This window comes from Oncorhynchus masou, chromosome 15 (genome assembly GCF_036934945.1).
Source record: "Oncorhynchus masou masou isolate Uvic2021 chromosome 15, UVic_Omas_1.1, whole genome shotgun sequence".
Classification (NCBI taxonomy): Eukaryota; Metazoa; Chordata; class Actinopteri; order Salmoniformes; family Salmonidae; genus Oncorhynchus; species Oncorhynchus masou.
Window position 1 is genome coordinate 37,397,214 of NC_088226.1, and position 20,785 is coordinate 37,417,998.

Here is a 20,785-nt window from a genome sequence, read left to right on the forward strand (position 1 = left end):
GCACTCTAGAGCAGGTTTGAATCAAGAATTGCCGTAATTTGTTCTGTTCAACTTTCCCTCGATCCTAACTAGTCTCCCAGTCCCTGCCGCTGAAAAACATCCCAACAGCATGATGTAGCCACAACCATGCTTCACCGTAGGGATGGTGCCGAGTTTACTCCACATGTGATGCTTGGCATTCAGGCCAAAGAGTTAAATCTTAGTTTCCTCAGACCAGAGAATCTTGTTTCTCATGGTCTGAGAGTCCTTTAGGTGACATTTGGCTAACTCCAAGTGGGCTGTCACGTGCGTTTTACTGAGGAGTGGCTTCCGTCTGGCCACTCTACCATAAAGGTCTGATTGGTAGAGTGCTGTAGAGATGGTTGTCCTTCTGGATGGTTATCCCATCTCCAGAGAGGAACTCTGGAGCTCTGTCAGAGTGACCATCGGGTTCTTGGGAACTTCCCTGACCAAGGACCTTCTCCCCCGATTTCTCAGTTTGGCTGGGCGGCCAGCTCTTGGAAGAGTCTTGGTGGTTCCAAAATTCTTCTATTTAAGAATGATGGAGGCCACTGTTCTTGGGGACCTTCAATGCTGCAGAAATGTTTTGGTTCTCTTCCACAGATCTCTGCCTCAAAGAAATCCTGTCTCGGAGCTTTATGGACAATTCCTTCGACCTTATGGCTTAGTTTTTTCTCTGACATTCACTGTCAACTGTGGGACCTTATATTGACTGGTGTGTACCTTTCCAAATCATGTCCAATCAATTGAATTTACCACATGTGGACATCACCCAAGTTGTAGAAACGTCTCAAGGATGATCAATGGAAACAGGATGCACCTAATCTCACTTTCAAGTCTCGTAGCAAAGAGTCTGAATACTTATGTAAATAAGGTATTTCTGTTTTTTATTTTCAATACATTTGCACACAAAAAATCTGAAAACCTGTTTTCACTTTGTCATGATGGGGTTTTGTGTGTGGAGTTTTTTTTTTTAAATCTGTTTTAGAATACGCCTGTAACGTAACAAAGTGGAAAACGTCAAGGGGTCTGAATACTTGCACTGTATATGTTTTGATTTCTAAGATATTCTAAGGTTCGTATCATTCACTACTAAAGCTGCCAAATCACTCTAAATCTTGTGTAGAAGACCTGTTTCAAATGATCACTTTCATGCTCAACATAGCCATTTCATATGCGCATTTGCTCCAGATTGGTAAGAATATCCTTTCTATTTTATTCACCTCGGTTCAATGATATTCTTCTTACTATAAAATCATATAATATAAAATAATGGCATGAGACTTAGGCATACTGTATATTGTCAGCTAACTCAACAAGCCAACTGCTTATGGTAGGCGCATATGCACAGATAACATACAGTAGGCCAACTCATATTCTGTTTTTCTGACATGCATTTTCTTCATAACATTTTTCTTTAGAACTGACTCAAATAAATTATGGATTTATTGTGATTGTGTATATTGAATTGATTTATTACACTTTTTTTAAATGTAGATTCCAAAGGCACACATCACCAGCTTGTATGTGTGGAGGCCTGGAGACGCTAAACTTTTTTTATGTTAATTAACGGTTAATTACCGGCAGTCTTTTGCATGACAATAACCGGCTGACAACATTTCATGACCGCCACAGCCCTGCTCTCCACTTTACATAAATGAACCCAATAGCTATGCATCACTGCCGGAGCGCACACACGCATGCACACACACCCCTGTTCTCCCATTCATTCAGTTCCCAGTTTGCTCATCAGCAGAGATGCCATCACTCAGGCTTTCAGTAGGACAGAGAGCCCTGCGTTTCACCCATTCACATCCTCAGGCACACCGTCACACACACACACACACACACAGCCTGTCGTTTTGTGCACCCCTGTGGTTGTAGAGCGATCTCTCTGCTGTCTGACATGTTAGTTTGGTTGGTATCTTTAATCTCAATCTGTTTCTGTTGTGCCTGTCTGTCTGTCTTCCATAGAGAGAATACTGCAGATCAAGCCTCGACTCTAGAACTACAGGAACTAGAATGGATACTGCCTGAAGACCAAATGAGCTTTGAAAATACTACAGAGACGTATGTATTGAATGCTTATGGAAGCTCTGACGTTTCTCAGACCCATATCTGTATCTGCTCTCAACCATACTCAGGGTCTTTAATGTAGCTCAAAGTTTGCTTTATGGACTCATACATTTCATACAGCAATGATGTTTGTAATGCAGATTGAATTGATATTTGAACATGTTTTGTTTTTTTGTAAATTGGAGCTTGATGAATTTCGAATAAAATGTATTATTACTGTACATGCCTTTTGTTGGACTTTGTTTTGCTCTTGGGTCGGGTGTGGTGGGGGGGGGGGTGCTCGCCTCTGATTGTCTGCTCTAAGGCCCATGTATTCTGAGAAAAGGGCACCCTTCTGATAAAATAACTATTACCCACCAACCTCTCTCCCTCCTACATTCTCTCATCTTCCATCCCTCTCCAAGATCGGTCTCTTCTCCTAGATCGTGCTCGGTCTCTCTCACGCCATCTCTTTGTGTCATATAATTAGTGTGTAGGGAGATGGAGGGTGGCACAGAGAGGATATTGGGATGTGTAATCCATCCATTACCTGCCTACCGAGCCCAGAGCAGTCCCTGATAATAAAACTATTACTACGCCCCTCTGTGTGTGTGTGTATATATATATATATGTGTACAGCTCCTGATATTTAGACCATTAATACGCTATTTAACCGAGGCGTCGTCACAGTGACAAATTACTGTTGCGTCGCCCTGGGGAGCATGTTCACACAGCAGAGCTTACCACGGCAACCTAGCATTAATACACACTAAGGAGCTCACACACACAATGTAGACCAAGGTTATTGTAGTAGCTAAACTAAAACTGAAACATATACGAAAACGAATCATGAAAAAACGATTTAATAAACTGAAATAAAATCATTTACAAAAACTAAAACTATACTGAAACTATCTTTGACTCCAAAACAAACTAAAATTCAGTTAGTTTTCTTCCTAAACTTTGGGTAAAAATCTAATGGAGGTTTCAATGTGGTTTTCAAGCTTTTGGGGGGGGTTCAAGCTCCTGAATCTAGTGGGCAAATGATGTTAGGAGATGGCAAAGTTTCCAATAGGTCGAGCTTGTGCATCACTATCACTAGCTAAACCGGGGAAAAACGTGTAGGTAGCTAACTTGGTTATTCTTACAAGCATAAAGGGCATTTGATTGGTGTAAACCACAATGCATCAGTGGTGTGAACATGGGCGAAACACGAGTTTCCTTCCACCATATTGTTTTGCACCAGTCTCAGTGCTATTCCTGTTAAATCCAAGTAATATTGAGATTGGCTTAATAATTTAAATGTAACCTATGACCTGACCCATCACCTTATGTATAACTGCCCCACAATGCAAGAAGTGACCCCCCCCCCCCAAAAAAACACTATACAACAATATTTACTATGTGCAACAATGTGCAACAAGCTCTCACTGCAGAATCCGTTTGTCCATAAACGTCAAATTTCAAAGGTCATTCATTCCGAATGATTAAGGGTTAAGGTTTGGGATAGGGTTCAAGCAAAACAACTCCAGGGTGAAGTTTAGGCATTAACTCTGAAAGGTTAAAGTAACTGCCCAGTGTTTCCAGATTTCTATTAAATATGCTTACAATATAAATGTTTTCCCTTCAATTAGTTTTTATTAAGTATGCTAAAAAACTGCTTTTCTGAGTTGGAATGGTGTGGATGTATACCGGTCATAAAAAATATGCACGCAAGTAGACCGCTGATTGGCCAGCTCATCCTCCTCAGGAAGATGACATCATGTTCTATGAGGAAATTGCAAGCATTTTTTAAAATGGTCTGTTTGAGATAGAAGTTTGAGGTGGATTTTTTTTAAAGTGTTTTTTCTCCAATTATATGCTTTGGTCACAAATGCGAGTATATGACTCGTCAACTAACCAAATGATGTTAACAGAATAGGAACTCTTCAAAGTAAGGGTTGAGGTTTGTGATAGGGTTAAAACACAAAACAGTGCCTAGAACTGAGATTGAGCTCGTGACCCTCGGAGCCGGAGCTCGCGACCCCCGAAGCCGGTGCTTATGGCTTTACAACCATCCGGCATCCCCTTCCACAACGCTGTAGAAAACTGCAAGTCTACTTGGTGGTTATAGCACTCGCCCTTTCCCCTAGTGGTCGGTTTTGTAGTAATCTCCCGACATCCTGCTTACCTGGACAGATGTCGAATGTCACAGTGGATCTTGAGCGACCAAGCTGGAATGAGGACAGGATTGGATGATTAGGAAACAACAACTACCCTTTCTTTCAATATAGCTTTATGCAGAAAGTGCACACCAGTTCTGCCCACTGTAACAATCAATGTGCCCATGTGTGCATGTGATTGATCCACCTGATTCTCTATGTGATCTATTGACAGTGGAGAGAGAGAGAGCTCGACATGACTGTAACATGAGACAAAATTCACAAATTCTACACTACAATGTAGTCAGGTCTTAAAGATGCAATATGCAGAAATCGCTCCACCATTTCCTGGTTGCTAAAATTGTACAGTAGCATTTGGTGGACCGGAAAAGCAAATTGGTACAATTTAAGGTCATGTGGCAATCAATAATGCAGGCACTAGGGATGGGAGCGTGAGGGTCTGTGCAGATGAGATGTAGTCGTTGTTTGTGTGCATCTGTAAATTGATGTTTGTATCTGGTGTGGATTTTTTATTTATTTTTTTGACAAATTAAATATTTTTTAAAAGAACAGGAGCACACACCCCGAACCCCACGAGGGTTTGATTTCTAAAAGGTTTGATTTCTAAAAGATGTGTCCTAAGATTCGGTCTAAAGTCCTAAATGAATCAGAAATTAGCAAGGTCAACTATACCATAAGGACCCCTTATTCATGTCCTCATTACATGTTGTTTAAAAAGACTCACTCGTGGTCTGTAAAGTTTAAACAAACAATATTGGAATCACCATGGTCACAACCATAAATGGTCAACTCCATCTGCCTGATAGATTAAGATGGAATATACATTTTTCTTCAAATATGTTACGTTTAATTAGGTTTTAGTTATTAAGAAACAGAGAGAAAAAAATGCTGCTGTAAATACCACTACAACGAAGAAGAAAAGATATACAGTACCAGTCAAACGTTTGGACACATCTACTCATTCCAGGGTTTTTCATTATTTTTTACTATTTTCTACATTGTAGAATAATAGCAAAGATATCAAAACTATGAAATAACCCATATGCAATAATGTAGTAACCAATGTTAAACAAATCAAAATTTGTTATATTTAAGATTCTTCAAAGTAGCCACCCTATGCCTTGATGACAGCTTTGCACACTCTTGACATTCTCTCAACCAGCTTCATGAGGTAGTCACCTGGAATGCACTTCAATTAACAGGTGTGCCTTGTTACAAGTTAATTTGGATTTTGTTTTCCTTCTTAATGGGTTTGAGTCAATCAGTTAGGGGGGTGATATACAGAAGATAGCCCTATTTTGTAAAAGGCCAAGTCCATATTATGGCAAGAACAGCTCAAATAACCAAAGAGAGACACCAGTCCATAATTATTTTAAGATAGTCAATGCGGAAAATGTAAAGAACTTTAAAAGTTTCTTTAAGTGCAGTCGCAAAAACTATCATGCTCTATGATGAAATTGGCTCTCATGAAGTCCGCCACAGGAAAGGAATGCCCAGAGTTACCTCTTCTGCAGAGGATAAGTTCATTAGAGTTACCAGACTCAGAAATGGCATATAACACAGAGTTCAAGTAACAGACACATCTCAACATCAACTGTTCAGAGGAGACTGTGTGAATCAGGCCTTCGTGGTCAAATTGGTGCAAAGAAACCACTACTAAAGGACACCAATAAGAAGAAGAGACTTGCTTGGGCCAAAAAACCCAAGCAATGGACATTAGACCGGTGGAAATCTGTCCTTTGGTCTGATGAGTCCAAATTTGATATTTTTGGTTCCAACCGCCGTGTCTGAGAGACGCAGAGTAGGTGAACGGCTAATCTCTGCATGTGTGGTTCCCACCGTGAAGCATAGAAAATCAGGTGTGATGGTGTGGGGGCGTTTTGCTGGTGACACTGTCAGTGATTTATTTAGAATTCAAGACACACTTACCCAGCATGGCTACCACAGCATTCTGCAGTGATACACCATCCCATCTGGTTTGGGCTTAGTGTGACTATCATTTGTTTTTCAACAGGACAATGACCCAAAACACACCTCCAGGCTTTGTAAGGGCTATTTGACCTTGGAGAGTGATGGAGTGCTGCATCAGATGACCTGGTCTCCACAATCACCCGACCTCAACCCAATTTAAATGGTTTGGGATGAGTTGGATCACAGAGTGAAGGAAAAGCAGCCAACAAGTGCTCAGCGTATGCGGAAACTCATTCAAGACTGTTGGAAAAGCATTCCTCATTAAGCTGGTTGAGAGAATGCCAAGAGTGTGCAAAGCTGTCATCAAGGCAGTGGGTGGTTACTTTGATGTCTTCACTATTATTCAACAATATAAATATTTAAAAATATAAATTAAAAAAAATCTTCTCCATAAAACATCAACTCCATCAGATGTTTGTCAACTCAATTCCATCAGAGTGCTGAAAGATCTGATTAGTGTTTTTTTTATTAAATTTTTCAAATTAATAATTTTCCATATTTTACAAATGTTTGTATTTAACTCATTTTTAGAGGCAAAAATATGTTTGTTTTGAGTATCTGTTGTCAACTCCGTCAGAGGCTTGTCAATATTTGAATCACTGTTGTGCAACATATTTTTACATTTACATTTTGGTCATTTCCAGGCGCTCTTATCCAGAGCGACTTACAGTAGTGTGAGCATACATGTTCATATTTCATACATATTGCTCAACAATTTAAGTATTTGCTGTGCAAGATCTAAGGGATAATGTTTGCTTTATAAATATTGTTTTATGTTCTAAATCTAGAAAAACATACCAAAATGCTCATGGAATTAGCTCTGGAGCATATAATAGTGCTATAAAATATTATATATATATATATATTTCTACTACATTTAAAACTCTAAAGATAGAATTAAACAATGAAGGTTTTTAAACACTTGTTGGACAATAATTGTACAAATGAAACACCTTTTATGGTGACTGAAGGACTTTACATAAATCCAACAAGTTGCAATTTATGAAAACATTTTGGGGGGGCTTTTGTGTGATAGCTGATACTTTGGTCTATCAAGCATATAGATTAAGACAAATATCTGTGGGGGAAAAAAGTTTAGATTGTCCGGTCTTTCAAGAATTCTTGAGCTCTAAAACAGGAACATTTTCTCTCTGCCTCATGGCAAAATGTGTAATAAACTGTGTGGTTCGAGCCCTGAATGCTGATTTGGCTGGAAGCCACGGTGTATCAGACCAGAGGTATTACGGAACATATTTGATCAAATGTTACTGTTCTAATTACGTTGGTATCCAGTTTATATGATCAATAAGGCACCTGTGGGGGGTATGTAGCCAATATAACAAGGCTAAGGGAAGTATCCAGGCACTCCGCATTGCATCGTGCGTAAGAACAGCCATGGTATGTTGGCCATATACCACACCTCGTGCCTCATTGCTTAAAAATAGCATGAGATTAGCTATTAAACTACACCTTTTTTTCTGTGTCCCATGGCAACAAAAAGGTTTGAGAGGGGGGCTTGCTCGAACCTTGCGGGCCATTTTGCGCTACGCCACTGTCGAAGACCGGGAGCTATCACTCTTCCATCCTCCCTTGTTTCCCTACTCCCTCTTGCTGAAGATGTAAGTGCCTTAGACAGGTGTCTGCTGCTGCTTGTCTCAAACCCTCAACACAGGCTGCTGAGCTCGGCAAAGCCTAATTAAGATCAATATTTGAATGTTTTGTAAAAGCGCACAAGAAGAGAGAGAGTGTGTGTGTGTGTGTGTGTGTGTGTGTGTGTGTGTGTGTGTGTGTGTGTGTGTGTGTGTGTGTGTCTCCGCAGTAGCATAAAAAATACAAACTTATTATAAACAGAGTGGCTATTCCATTAATAAAGATCACAGTTTCTTTGTGAGAAATGATTCATTAGCTCTCTCTCCTCACTCGTCCAACTTTTTTCTTTCCTTCTGTCATTACCTCTTTCCCTACATTATCTTCATGTCTCATAGATTCAAGATGTGCAAGTATTGGATAAAGTAAACTGACTTTTTCACTGACACAATGTAAGCTTTGGCAAACTCCGAACAACATGTAGGCAGGTATGTAGGGTTTTCTGTCAAATCTCCATTTAACATGTTGCCTCTTTCTGTTGACCTCCTATTGGCTTCATAAAGTGTGTATGTGTGTCCCTCTAGAAATTGAAACTGATTCCTTAAGACCAGCATTTAAGACTTTAAGATGGCCACAAAAACTCTGCTTCTGATAACCTTAACTCCCCCCCCCCCCCCCCACACACACACACACAGACCAAGGGGTAGACTTTGGAATGAAGAGGGTTAACTTCGCCCAAAGCTTGTGCTTGTGCCCACCCTGCTCAAATAATCTCCCACTCGCTATGTGGATCTCCCGCGTGCTGATGTCCATTTTTGCTTAAATCGGTAAGAACTGCACCAGCAGCGAACACCCAATATGCAAAGACACAAAGGAATCCCTGACTTCTTCTAAATGTATGTCTCAAGGCCTCGGCCACACACACTTCCCTCTCACAATGAATGGACCAAATGGCAGATCTTCTTAAATGTGGCATTTCAATGCGGACTGCTTAGCTTGGCGTTTGGGGTCCGGCTCCTGCTTATTTGATAAAACCCCAACCCCCGTTATGATGACTTAGTGCACCTTAAACTTCAAATACCTTGATATTTCTGTCCCGTTTTCATCTTACAGTCCTACTTTTCTTTTCATCTTAGCCAGCAGATTTGAGCCAGGAAGAGAATACGTCCCAACTGGCACCCTCTTCCCTACATAGTGCACTACATTTGACCAGAGCCCTATTGGCCATGGTCAAAAGTGGTGCACTAAATTCGGAATAAGATGCCATTTGGGAGGCAAATAGTGTATTTCACATCTGTAATGTTGGACAGGAAGTTGAGCTCAGCGCAGTGTCAGGACGCACACAGTGTATTTCACAGCTGTAGTGTTGGACAGGAAGTTGAGCTCAGCGCAGTCAGGTGCAGGTTTTATGGTGGCTATTGGCTACTCTTCTGACCTATTCATCTCATATTATACCTGACTAAGTTAACTTACTGCTTGCCCTCCACCTTTTTTTCCATCTCAATATCACTAGACCACACGAGTCTGGGGGCCTAGGGGCCATGTAGGTTAATTTGACAATGCACTACCATTACACATTGCCCCTTAACCATTATTAACTTAGGCTACTGACATTTTTCATCTTATCACTAGACCACACCAGTCTCTCTCTGCAGGGCCTAAAGGGCTATGAAAAATATATTCCTTTAATTTATACTAAACAAAAATAGAAATGCAACATGCAACATTTTCAAACATTTTACTATATGGAAGTCGGTCCATTTAAATACCTTCCATAGGCTCTAATCTATGGATTTCACATGACTGGGAATACATATATGCATATGTTGGTCACAAATACCTTTTTAGAAAAAAATGTAGGGGCATGGATCGGAAAAGATTATCTGGTGTGGCCACCATTTGCCACAATTATCATGCTGAAACAAGAGGTTATGGTGTCGGATGAATAGCACGACAATGGGCCTCAGGATCTCGTCACAGTTGCTCTGCATTCAAATTGCCATCGTTCTTTGCCCGTAGTTTATGCCTTCCCATACCATAACCCCACTGCCACCATGGAGCACCCTGGTCATGTTTACATCAGCAAACCACTCACCCACATGGTCTGCGGTTGTAAGACCGGTTGGACATACCGCTAAATTCTCTAAAATTGCATTGGAGGTAGCTTATGGTAGAGAAATGAACATTAAATTCTCTGGCAACAGCTCTAGTGGACATTCCTGCAGTCAGCATGCCAATTGCACACTCCCTCAACGTGTGACATCGGGCATTGTGTTGTGTGACAAAATTGCACATTTTAGAGCGGCCTTTTAATTGTCCCAAGCACAAATTGCACCTGTGTAATCTGCTTTTTGATTTGGCACACCTGTCAGGTGGATGGATTATTTTGGCAAATGAGGAACGCTCACTAACAGGGATGTAAATACATTTGTGCACACAATTTAAGAGAAATAAGCTTTTTATGCATATGAAACAATTCTGGGGTATTCTATTTTAGCTCATGAAACATGGGACCAACACTTTACATGTTGCGTTTGTATTTTTGTTCAGTGTAATATGACAAAGAACTATTCTACCATTATGCTTTAATTGCCCCTCGACTAAACGCCTAACCCAATTTGCAGAGAAAAGACACAAGTGGGCAGAATCTCAGTATTCATCCTACCCTCCCTTGAGACGCATATCACTGGTATCGACGTTCTGCTCAACCTTCTGCTTTGATTTTCTTTAGCCCGGGTGCCTCTCCAGATGAAGACGTATGTCTCCATGATGTGGGGCGTACATTGCGCGTTCCGCGCACGATGGGGGAGCACGTTGCACGCGAAGTTTAATTATTTGTCGATCCGCGGAGATGGGTCGGCATGCAATTTGTAGTTAATTGCGACTTAAAACCCCGAGCAGGGGCCATCTCGTGGAATAGCCTAATTGTAATTAATCTCCCCACACCAATCGCCCGGACCCTCAGCCCTACGGAAAATGTGGCTTGATTTTATAGGGGCGGGGTACTAAATCCATCACCACATAGGGTGGACTCGTGATTAGGGAGGTCTGGCCCGGGGATGCCAGGTTCTTTCAGACCACAGCTGCATAGGACATGTGTCCTTGTATGTGGTATAATATACATCAAATAAGAAGCGTATAATCACACCTCTCCAACTTTTACCATCCCACATCATCCCAATATTATCTCATGCTTTTTTTCTATACGCTTTTCATTAGGTGTTTCATTCAGTTTTGAAGTGAAACCTGAGACAACTTTTTGTTGTATGATTTTTTTATGAGAGCGTTAACGGTACTCCCCTGCAACCAGTGCTCCCATAGGGGCTTTACGGAATGGCCAAGCACCTCAAACTTAACCAGACTCTCTTATTCCTCCCTTGTTTAGTCTGTTTTATAATAATAATATTGACAATTCTAACGTTTCTGTTATAGACTGGAATAGATATATTATCACCACTGTTCATCACCCCCCCCCCCCCCCCCCGAGCGCCTCCCGCGTACCTTACATGTGCCTGCCTCTCTCCTCTCCGTGCAGTAGCACGATCTCGTCGCTAGAGGGGGGAGATGAACCTGTTCCGCAAGCATGAATTCTGCGTTCCGACAGCTGCCGGCTGGTCCCAGCGCGAGATGTTGCTATAGGATAATGCAAATCCACCGCTGTCATCTTCTCCCATTGGTCCGTCACATACGAGGTGGGAGGGTCGGGTGCGTGGTGTCTTTAAAAGTGCAAATTGCCTTTCCCAGCGTCTCAGTGACACTGCGATGTTGCGCTGCACTGCAGAGCCGAAAGTCACGGCCATCTGCCAGATAGAGAGAGCCAACTGTGAAAGGAATTCATCAGCTCACACACACCTATACACACACTCTCACACACAGGACGCAACGTTCCCAGACGGAAAGGGAAAACCGTGGGGACCGGCGCATTCGTGAGTACACAGCAAACTGATAAATCTGGACTGACCATTCAGAAACGGCACCAGTTAGTCCTGTGTCCCACCACCGCTTAAGGAATATCTATTTTTAATATACATACCTATTTTTTTGCTTGTAAGAACTCTTGAGAACTGTTTTTCTCCGAACCATTCCATTGTGGACTCCAGCAGATGCAGAAAGTGGGAGGTTTTTTAATTATATTTTTTTAATACGCATCTTTTACGCCCGCGTATCTAGTGCACCGTGACTTTTTTCCGAGCAGTCGTGCTCGTGTCTTGTGTGGAAAGTTTTATTCTGGTCATATGTAACACATGCTGCATGCTGCAGTAACTTCAGTCGCGAGCATCGCGAGCCTTCCTGCTCTCCTCCTGCAGAGAGCCTGGACTCGCTGTCCTTTTGCGTCAGTCGAGGCGAAGAAGAAGGATATAGGAAAATATATACATTTTTTTTAAACAGACAACAAGAGAGCAACAACTCCAGAACAGGAGATGAGAAAATAAAACCATCCCCTGTGCTGCTTTCCTTCACAACCACTGACTGAAGGACAGTAAATCAGAAGGCGCGAGTCGGTACAGAGGTGGAGGGAGTACAGGACCGGTTGGTGTCTCCAAATTTCACCAGGGGGCTCGAGTTTCAGGCGGCCCTGGGCCGTGGTATTAAAAAGTGAATTTGACCTGGGATGAATTGTCAACAAGAAAATTGGAGAGGAGAACTGGCAGGTGTACAAGTTCATTTGCGTGCATACATATATTAACACCGGCGCCGCTATACATAGTAGTTGTTTTAAGGACTAGCAGTTTAATACGAAGTACCCCCTCGTCTATACAACCTTACAACTCCACGCACTGGGCACACAGACGTCCTCTTCGAATCGAAGAAGCAATCTGCATCCGCGAGGGCTGCCCAGTGTCCTGCCCGGTATTGTTTTGGCTGTGAGGGCGGGAGTCGTCGCATGGACTGACATGGCCACCGACCTCGCCATGAGCGCAGAGCTGCCCAATAGCCCACTGGCCATCGAGTACGTCAACGACTTCGACCTAATGAAGTTCGAAGTAAAAAAGGAACCTCCAGAGGCTGACCGTTACTGCCACCGCCTCCCCCCGGGATCCCTCTCCTCCACCCCGATTAGCACGCCCTGCTCCTCCGTGCCTTCCTCGCCCAGCTTCTGCGCCCCCAGCCCCGGTGGCCAGTCAAGCCAAAACCTGGCCAACGGCGTCAACAGCAACAACAGCGGCAGCAGCAACACCCAGAGCGTTGGCGGTAAGCCACAGTTGGAGGACCTGTACTGGATCCCCAGCTACCAGCACCACATCAACCCCGAAGCCCTCAACCTGACCCCCGAGGATGCGGTGGAGGCCCTCATCGGCAACGCCCATCACCACCATCACCACCACCAGGGCTACGAGGGCTTCCGCGGCCAGCAGTATGTTGGGGAGGATCTATCCGCGACCTCCGCCGGTCACCATCACCAGGCCCACCATCACCACCACCACCACGGACACCGCCTCGAGGACCGCTTCTCGGACGAGCAGCTGGTCAGTATGACAGTGCGCGAGCTCAACCGGCAACTGAGGGGGTTCAGTAAAGAGGAGGTGATCCGCCTAAAGCAGAAGAGACGCACGCTCAAGAACCGAGGTTACGCGCAGTCCTGCCGCTACAAGCGCGTGCAGCAGAGGCACATGCTGGAGAGCGAGAAGTGCACGCTCCTGAGCCAGGTGGAACAGCTGAAGCAGGACGTTGCGCGCTTGGCCAAAGAGCGGGACCTCTACAAGGAGAAGTACGACAAGCTGGCGAGCCGAAGCTACAGCGGTTGCGGGCCCGGTAACAACAACAGAGACCCCTCCAACGGAAACCACGGGAAACTGGCCTCCACGGAATTCTTCATGTAAGAGACTGATTCGTGACATGACTTTTGCCCCCTTCTTAAACGTATTTAAATTTAAATTTCATTTTAAATATATTATTTATATTTTTCTTTTTGCATTTTTGTTTACAGTTATTCCTTTAGGAAAAACACTCAGTGTACATTTTAAAAGTACAACATACCATAATGCTTCATATTTAAAGAAACAAGCAAGGTTGGTGCGCACATAGGCTAAGTAGCCTATTTTATGTGCGCAGATATAATTGTTCGATAAGTCTTAAATATGCTCTTTGAATGAACTTCAATACACCAAGACCTCTTGATCTCGACATGGGATCACAAACTGTCAAATCAATAGACTGATTAATATTTTATGATGCAAAAGATCTCAGAGAAACCCTGATTAACATTTGGAGTCTTGTGAATCAAACTTGGCAAAGTAGACCTACTGAACAGAAAAAACAAAACTGAAATCCCTATGTTTTTCTCAGACAATAAATCCCTACTTGTTTGTTTTGATTCTTTAATATGGCGTCTTAAAAGAGAGCATTGAGCATCTTGAAGCTGGTGGGACTCAAGGAAGAGAACCCGGTAATTATTTTATCATTGGGACTGAATTGAAATCAAAGTGATCGAACCACGGAAAAAGCAATACACCTTTGCAGCTCCTGCAAGCCCCGTTGATGTACCGGACTGTGATGATGGAGGGGACACCCTGATATAGCCTTCCTTCCCCGTTAACGGAAAGGGAACATTTGAATATTGCAAGTCTAGTTCCATCCCTTTTAGCAACCCTGCATGCAGGACATGTATGGTACGGTAACCCAAACCTCCAGTCATCTAACACGAAAGCATGGCCCATGGTTCTTTCCTCCTGTCTTGGTACTTTCCTCTCCTCTCTCATCCTTCTCTTCCTAGATTAAGGCCAAGGACGCGTCTTAACCGATATTTTCAATCGATTTTCTATTGTTTTAAAACAAAACAAAAACAAAACAAAAATAAATGATCAACTGGGCCAGATATTAGACTTTATTTATTCCCAAGTGTACATATGTGTAGAGAACAGTTTTTGTGTTATTTAGTTACATTACTTTTCAAAGCTTTTGTTGCTTGATGATGATTCAGAACGTCTTAATACAATGTTACAGCATGCAAATAGTCTACGATATCCTTTTACTTCTACTGGACATGTGGCCCATATGATGTAAACGAGATGCCTAACTGCACTAAGATAAGAAACATTTTGGGGTAACATTCTTTTGTTATGGCGTATTGATAGTTATGGTAATAAGGTGGATATAGAAATTCGATGGGAGGTGATTTACATAATAGCTACAAATATAAGGATAGCATTCGCTGCTAAAACTCTATGCACCCACTTAACTCTTAATTCATGGACTTTTTTTAAAAATTGTATAATAATAATAATAGAGGTGATCTGGCGGCTTGTGAATACTAATTAATTAAATCCGCAGTACGGTGTCTTATAGCTCAATATATCTTCTGTCTGATCTGATGTGTAGAGAGATGGCTACAGAGGATGCTTGTTTTTTGGCATACAAATTAGAATATTTTGAGCTGAGGGTATGGTGCCGACTTAGACTAACTAAAAAATCCTTACTGTCATCAAGAAATCCCTGGATCGTGTGTTACCTGCTGCCTAGATATATGATGTGCAATATTGTGCAGAAGTTCTGAACCACTTTGTCAATGCCAGTTGTTAGTGCAAAGCTGATGGCGACCTGTGTAGGAATACAGCCAGGTTGACACGACAAGGATAATTATGAGAGGTGTTTGCAAGTCGAATCATAATTAAGTGGAATAGAGGTGTTGTTTTTTTACCTCCCAACATGCTGCACTGAAGAAGATAATTAATTATCTTGGATAATTAGATTTTAAGTGAACTTCATTGTGGTGCAAATGCAATTCGTCTTAACTTAACGAAATAACTTATTTTGGTACTTTGTCTGATCTTAAACATTTTACAAAAAGATGTCCTATTTTAGTGAAACGTTATTATTGATCGATTATCAATCAATTAATTCATTACTCAGACAATAAAGCGAAGATATGTGTCATTGGCCTCAGAGATTTATCCTGTGTTTTTGGTGCTAAAATTATTTAGAATTTTTAGAATTCCAACGTGAAACAGGCCTAAACACCAGCATCATGGCAAGATGGTGAAGTATATTCTGCACGGTGCTGTCGATGCCGCGTTCCCGTGAAAATCGGAACTAGGAAACTCGGAAATATCCGACTTCCGAGTTTCCTAGTTCCGACTAGTATGTGAACGCTATATCTTTAGGCTATATATGATTTCTATATATTTATTCGAGAAACGTTTAAATGTCCCAAGTGTGAATAAGTCAAAACAAAGACATGTTTCAAAATGGAATGTTGTTGAGAATCTTGTTTTCAAAATGTTTAATAAAAAATTATGTCCAAAATCTGTTCATCCTTCCCCATGTCTTTCGTTTAAATGTGCCTTCAAGCATTGAACAGTTAGGCTCCGCCGAAAATATGTTTACTCAATACACACAAAAGGTTAAAACATCTACAATAGCCTTATAAGAAAATAAATAGCCGTTTTTTTAGAGGCCTATGAATTATTTCGAAAATAATTGTGCAAATTAAACACCTCTCGCCTGAAGCGCTCGCCTGTTTGCAATAGTAAAGACCTGGATTGCCTTTGGAGAACGAATATCTCACATGTTCAATTAAATTACAGATGTTCTAATTTTGAGAATATCCAGTTAAACACCAGCGGATGTTTTAGCTATAACCGAGCAATTCAAGAATCGTGTATATATATATACACACACATATACATATATAGGCCTAAATGGAAAAGAATAAATCAGGAAAAATGCAATGACAATTTTCTATTTAGCCTATAGGCTAGCTCAGAGTTAAGCAAATTAACGTAATTGTAATAGTTTAGATATCCTATGTTTGTGGATTAGGCTATATTTAAACTACTTTTCAGGTTCTGCAACGATTGGCCATATAAATAAGCTACTGAGCTCCAACGAAATGAGAAGCAATCTGTTGCAAAAAGTATAACACACAGAACCGAAACCACAATATTCATATGTTTTATTTAAAATGTACAATTATGATATTATTATTATGACCCTTTCATCATTATCATGCCGTTATTGTTGTGCTGTATTTTAACCGAGATAAGCTACACGTGAACTTGCCTACTTTCCTCATGTCAAACGAAACAGCGTAGTCTATATCACACATCAACCGCAATTTCTGTAAGGACGCACGGTAGTCTAATTTAACCGCTGTTCGACAGAAGATGGGCACGAGCTTCTCCAAGTCCCTCTGGTCGGTAACGCCACTGGACGGAATTGTCTTTCTATACAGCCGTTTAGGCTAGTCAACTACTCTGTGCAGTCCTTTCTCCACTGATCACGAGCTTCCCACTGGGCAAAAACTGTTTCCATGTCATATCAACAAAAACATTCTATGTGATGAAGTTGAATCAACGTGGAAAACTGATTGGACTTCAAATAAGGGAATTTCGTATTTTTTTCACCCAACTTTTATCCTAAATCCAATGACATGTGCATGTTTTTCTTGAATTCACGTTAGTTGAAAACTCAACGAAATGTAAATCAAAACTAGATGTTGAACTTAGTCTGTGCCCAGTGGGTTGTATTGTCCGGGGAAAGCCCTGCGCGTCACCATGTGATGGATGGATGGCTCATGGACTTCGCGCACGTTTACTGCCCTGGGCTGGCAATGCTCGCACCGCAAAGGGGGAGGTTCAGAGACGTCGCTGGTGTAAAAGGTAGGAGAGCAGACATCTCTCTCTAAGCGCAGTGAGCATGTTTCTTTGTAATGTGGAGTGTTTTAACACGTTAACACGTTTAGAGCAGCCAGGCCTAATTTGGGTCCATCCCTTACAAAACAAGAATGCAGTTATAGTGCATCATAACTGCAGTATGCAGTTTTTGTAAGGGATGGACCAAAATTAGGCCTGACTGCTCTAAACACACTGTTGAAAAACACTCCACATTACAAACTAATTACTGCAGTAATTATGCAGTGAACTGCAGTTACAGTGCAGTATTCTGCAATTACTGCATCCAAAATACCACAGTTGACTGCACTTTTTATGCAAAGGATTCATTCAGGTGTGTGTGTGTGTGTGTGTGTGTGTGTGTGTGTGTGTGTGTGTGTGTGTGTGTGTGTGTGTGTGTGTGTGTGTGTGTGTGTGTGTGTGTGTGTGTGTGTGTGTGTGTGTGTGTGTGTGTGTGTGTGTGTGTGTGTGTGAGTGACACAGTGGGGGTCGGAGCTGTTGAAGATGAGGGGGACAATACTTATTTTTTATGAGCAGGACCTTATTTCTTTTACAGCATATTCAATGACTGTCATTCATGTTCCGTTCACCCAGCTCAATGTAACATCGATAGGTTTAGGTTACTACATGATACTAGAATCTTCCCTGTACCCATCATGAGGTTGCTACAACCTAGCCTATGAATGAAAGTTTACAATGTAGGTGCACAGGTTTAGAGAAAAATGTGAGTAATCAAGGTGGCAGACAGTGACAGTGTCAATACTGCCTTGCACACTCTTGCCTGCATCTAGCTGACCTAGAGTGTAATCCTTAGTCCAACAGTTGCAAACTAGAGTTTCTATTGGAGAAATTCAGGTGTGTTTATCCCTGTTTTGTTGCATTTGTTTTTGTTTAAGAAACGTTTTACAACAGAATCAGCGGAATGAATACAGTGCCATGATAAGTATTTTCCTTCATTCTAATTTTCTCTACTTTCGCATATTTTTGATAATAAATGTTATCAGGTCTTCAATCAAAACCTAATATTAGATAAAGGGAACCTGAATGAACAAGTAACACAACAATTACATACTTATTTCATTCATTTTATAAACAAAGTTAAGCAACACCCAATGCCCCTGTGTGAAAAAGTAATTGACCCCTTGTGTAACCGGTGTGAAATGGTTAGCTGGGTGCGCGCTAATAGCGTTTCAATCGGTGACGTCACTGGCTCTGAGACTCGAAGTAGTTGTTTCCCTTGCTCTGCAAGGACTGAGGCTTTTGTGGAGATAGGTAATGATGCTTCGAGGGTGACTGTTGTCGATGCTTGCAGAGGGTCCCTGGTTCGAGCCCAGGTAGGGGCGAGAAGAGGGACAGAAGCAAAACTGTTACACTTGCACTCAATAACTGGTGTGCTACCTTTAGCTGCAATGACTCCAACCAAACCCTTCTTGTAGTTGTTGATCAGTCTCTCAAGTCGCTGTGGACGAATTTTAGATGACTCTCCCATGAAGAACTGCTGTAACTTAGTGACATTTGTGGGTTTCCAAGCATGAACTGCTCGTTTCAAGTCCTGCCACAACATCTCAATTGGGATTAAGTCTGGACTTTGATTAGGCCATCCCAAAACTTCAAATTTAATGCTTTTTAGCCATTTTCGCGTAGACTTGATTGTGTGTTTTGGATCATTGTTTTTCTGTATGACCCAGTTGCGCTTCAGCTTCAGCTCACAAACGGGATGGCCTGTTATTCTCCTGTAGAATTCTCTGATACAGAGCAGAATTCATGGTTCCTTCTATTAAGGAAAGCCATCCAGACCCTGAGGCAGCAAAGCATTCCCAAACTATCACACTGCCACCACCATGCTTGACCGTTGGTATGAGGTTCAGTTTTGGTTTTCACCAGGCATAATGTGACCCATGTTTTCCAAAAGGTTGACTCAAGTTTGCAAAAGAAGCACCTGGATGATCATCAAGACTCTTGGAAGAATGTTCTATGGACAGATGATTCAAAACTACACCATTTGGGATAAAGTGGGTCCCATCACATGCAAATCCAGTACACTTTCATAGCAGCCACATACAAGCAGCATGATCACTTTGCTCGTTAATTCCTTCTCGCATCTAAGAACTCTCCTCCAATCACTTTTTCCCTTGACTTGTGGACTTCAGTGCTAGCTACCATAGCATCCCTCTGTTTAAGCTGGGTGTTTGAGTAGGCTAAACTAGCTAGCTGCATTTGCTAGCTAAGTATGTGAAAGTGAAAATGACAAAATCTCTCTCTCGCTGTCTCCATTTTTGAATAAATTAATTTGTTCACAACCTTTCAACTATTGTCTTTCTCTCTCTTTTGAGTCAACTACTCACTCACCACATTTGATGTACTGCCATGCTAGCTAGCTGCAGCAAATGCTTTCAGTACTAGATTCATTCTCTGATCCTTTGATATGTCAGTTCATGCTGCAAGATCTCTGATAAGTTGGAGGGTGTTTTTTGTGTGTGTTTTAATAAATTATTTGGTGATGTGAATATAGATTAATCTAAAAAGGATAACTTTAAGTGTTTTACTATTTATATGAAATTCACTGAGGAGGATGGTCCTCCCCTTCCTCCTCTGTGGAGCCACGTGTGTGTGCCACTCACTCCAAATGTGTTTTTTTTTCTCCGGGAGCAGTAAGAGCACTGAGGGGTGAGGCCGATGTGTCAGATCTTGTGAGTGGTGATATGACATCCATCCAGTCCTCAGATTAACAGGGTTTCCATAATCCTTCAGGGTCACTGACATGGAGCACGCATCACAGTTCTATCTGTATGCTCCAAGCAGTTTGCTTGGTTCTATGTAGGTTTCAGACATGCAAGAAACACGTGTGTTACAGTAGTTATGTGTATGTACAGAAAGTGGTTATTCCATGGCCAAAAGATGAAAAAAGCAGGGGGGCCAGTGGAGGAAGGGGGGGGGCATCCTCCTCAGTGAATTTCATAAAAATAAAGAGTGAAACATTAAAGTTATAATTTTTAGGTAAAACACAGTGTTTTGCAATGAAGGTCTTACATTAGCCTCAATAGCACTCTGTAGGGTAAATCAAATTTATTTATATAGCCCTTCGTACATCAGCTGATATCTCAAAGTGCTGTACAGAAACCCAGCCTAAAACCCCAAACAGCAAGCAATGCAGGTGTAGAAGCACGGTGGTTAGGAAAAACTCCCTAGAAAGACCAAAACCTAGGAAGAAACCTAGAGAGGAACCAGGCTATGTGGGGTGGCCAGTCCTCTTCTGGCTGTGCCGGGTGGAGATTATAACAGAACATGGCCAAGATGTTCAAATGTTCATAAATGACCAGCATGGTCGAATAATAATAAGGCAGAACAGTTGAAACTGGAGCAGCAGCACGGCCAGGTGGACTGGGGACAGCAAGGAGT

At 41.9% G+C, this 20,785-nt stretch overlaps 2 protein-coding genes across 3 annotated transcripts in view; both read left to right on the forward strand.

Moving 5' to 3' along the window:
* LOC135556212 (zinc finger CCCH domain-containing protein 3-like) overlaps positions 1 to 2,297 on the forward strand; it is an 83,812-nt gene extending 81,515 nt beyond the window's left edge. For both annotated transcript variants that reach the window (XM_064989220.1, XM_064989219.1), the window contains exon 12: positions 1,975 to 2,297. In XM_064989220.1, the coding sequence (XP_064845292.1) occupies positions 1,975 to 2,006 (32 nt within the window). In that variant the 3' untranslated portion in view covers positions 2,007 to 2,297. The remainder of the gene's footprint in view (positions 1 to 1,974) is intronic.
* Positions 2,298 to 12,670: 10,373 nt separating this feature from the next.
* On the forward strand, positions 12,671 to 13,597 carry LOC135555091 (transcription factor MafAa-like). Its single transcript, XM_064987455.1, has one exon. It carries the CDS (start codon positions 12,671 to 12,673, stop codon positions 13,595 to 13,597), a length of 927 nt encoding a protein of 308 aa, XP_064843527.1.
* The last annotated feature ends 7,188 nt before the right edge of the window (positions 13,598 to 20,785 follow it).

Excerpts from the sequence above, each read along its gene's own strand:
- LOC135555091 (XM_064987455.1), top strand. The coding sequence starts at position 12,671 with ATGGCCACCGACCTCGCCATGAGCGCAGAGCTGCCCAATAGCCCACTG.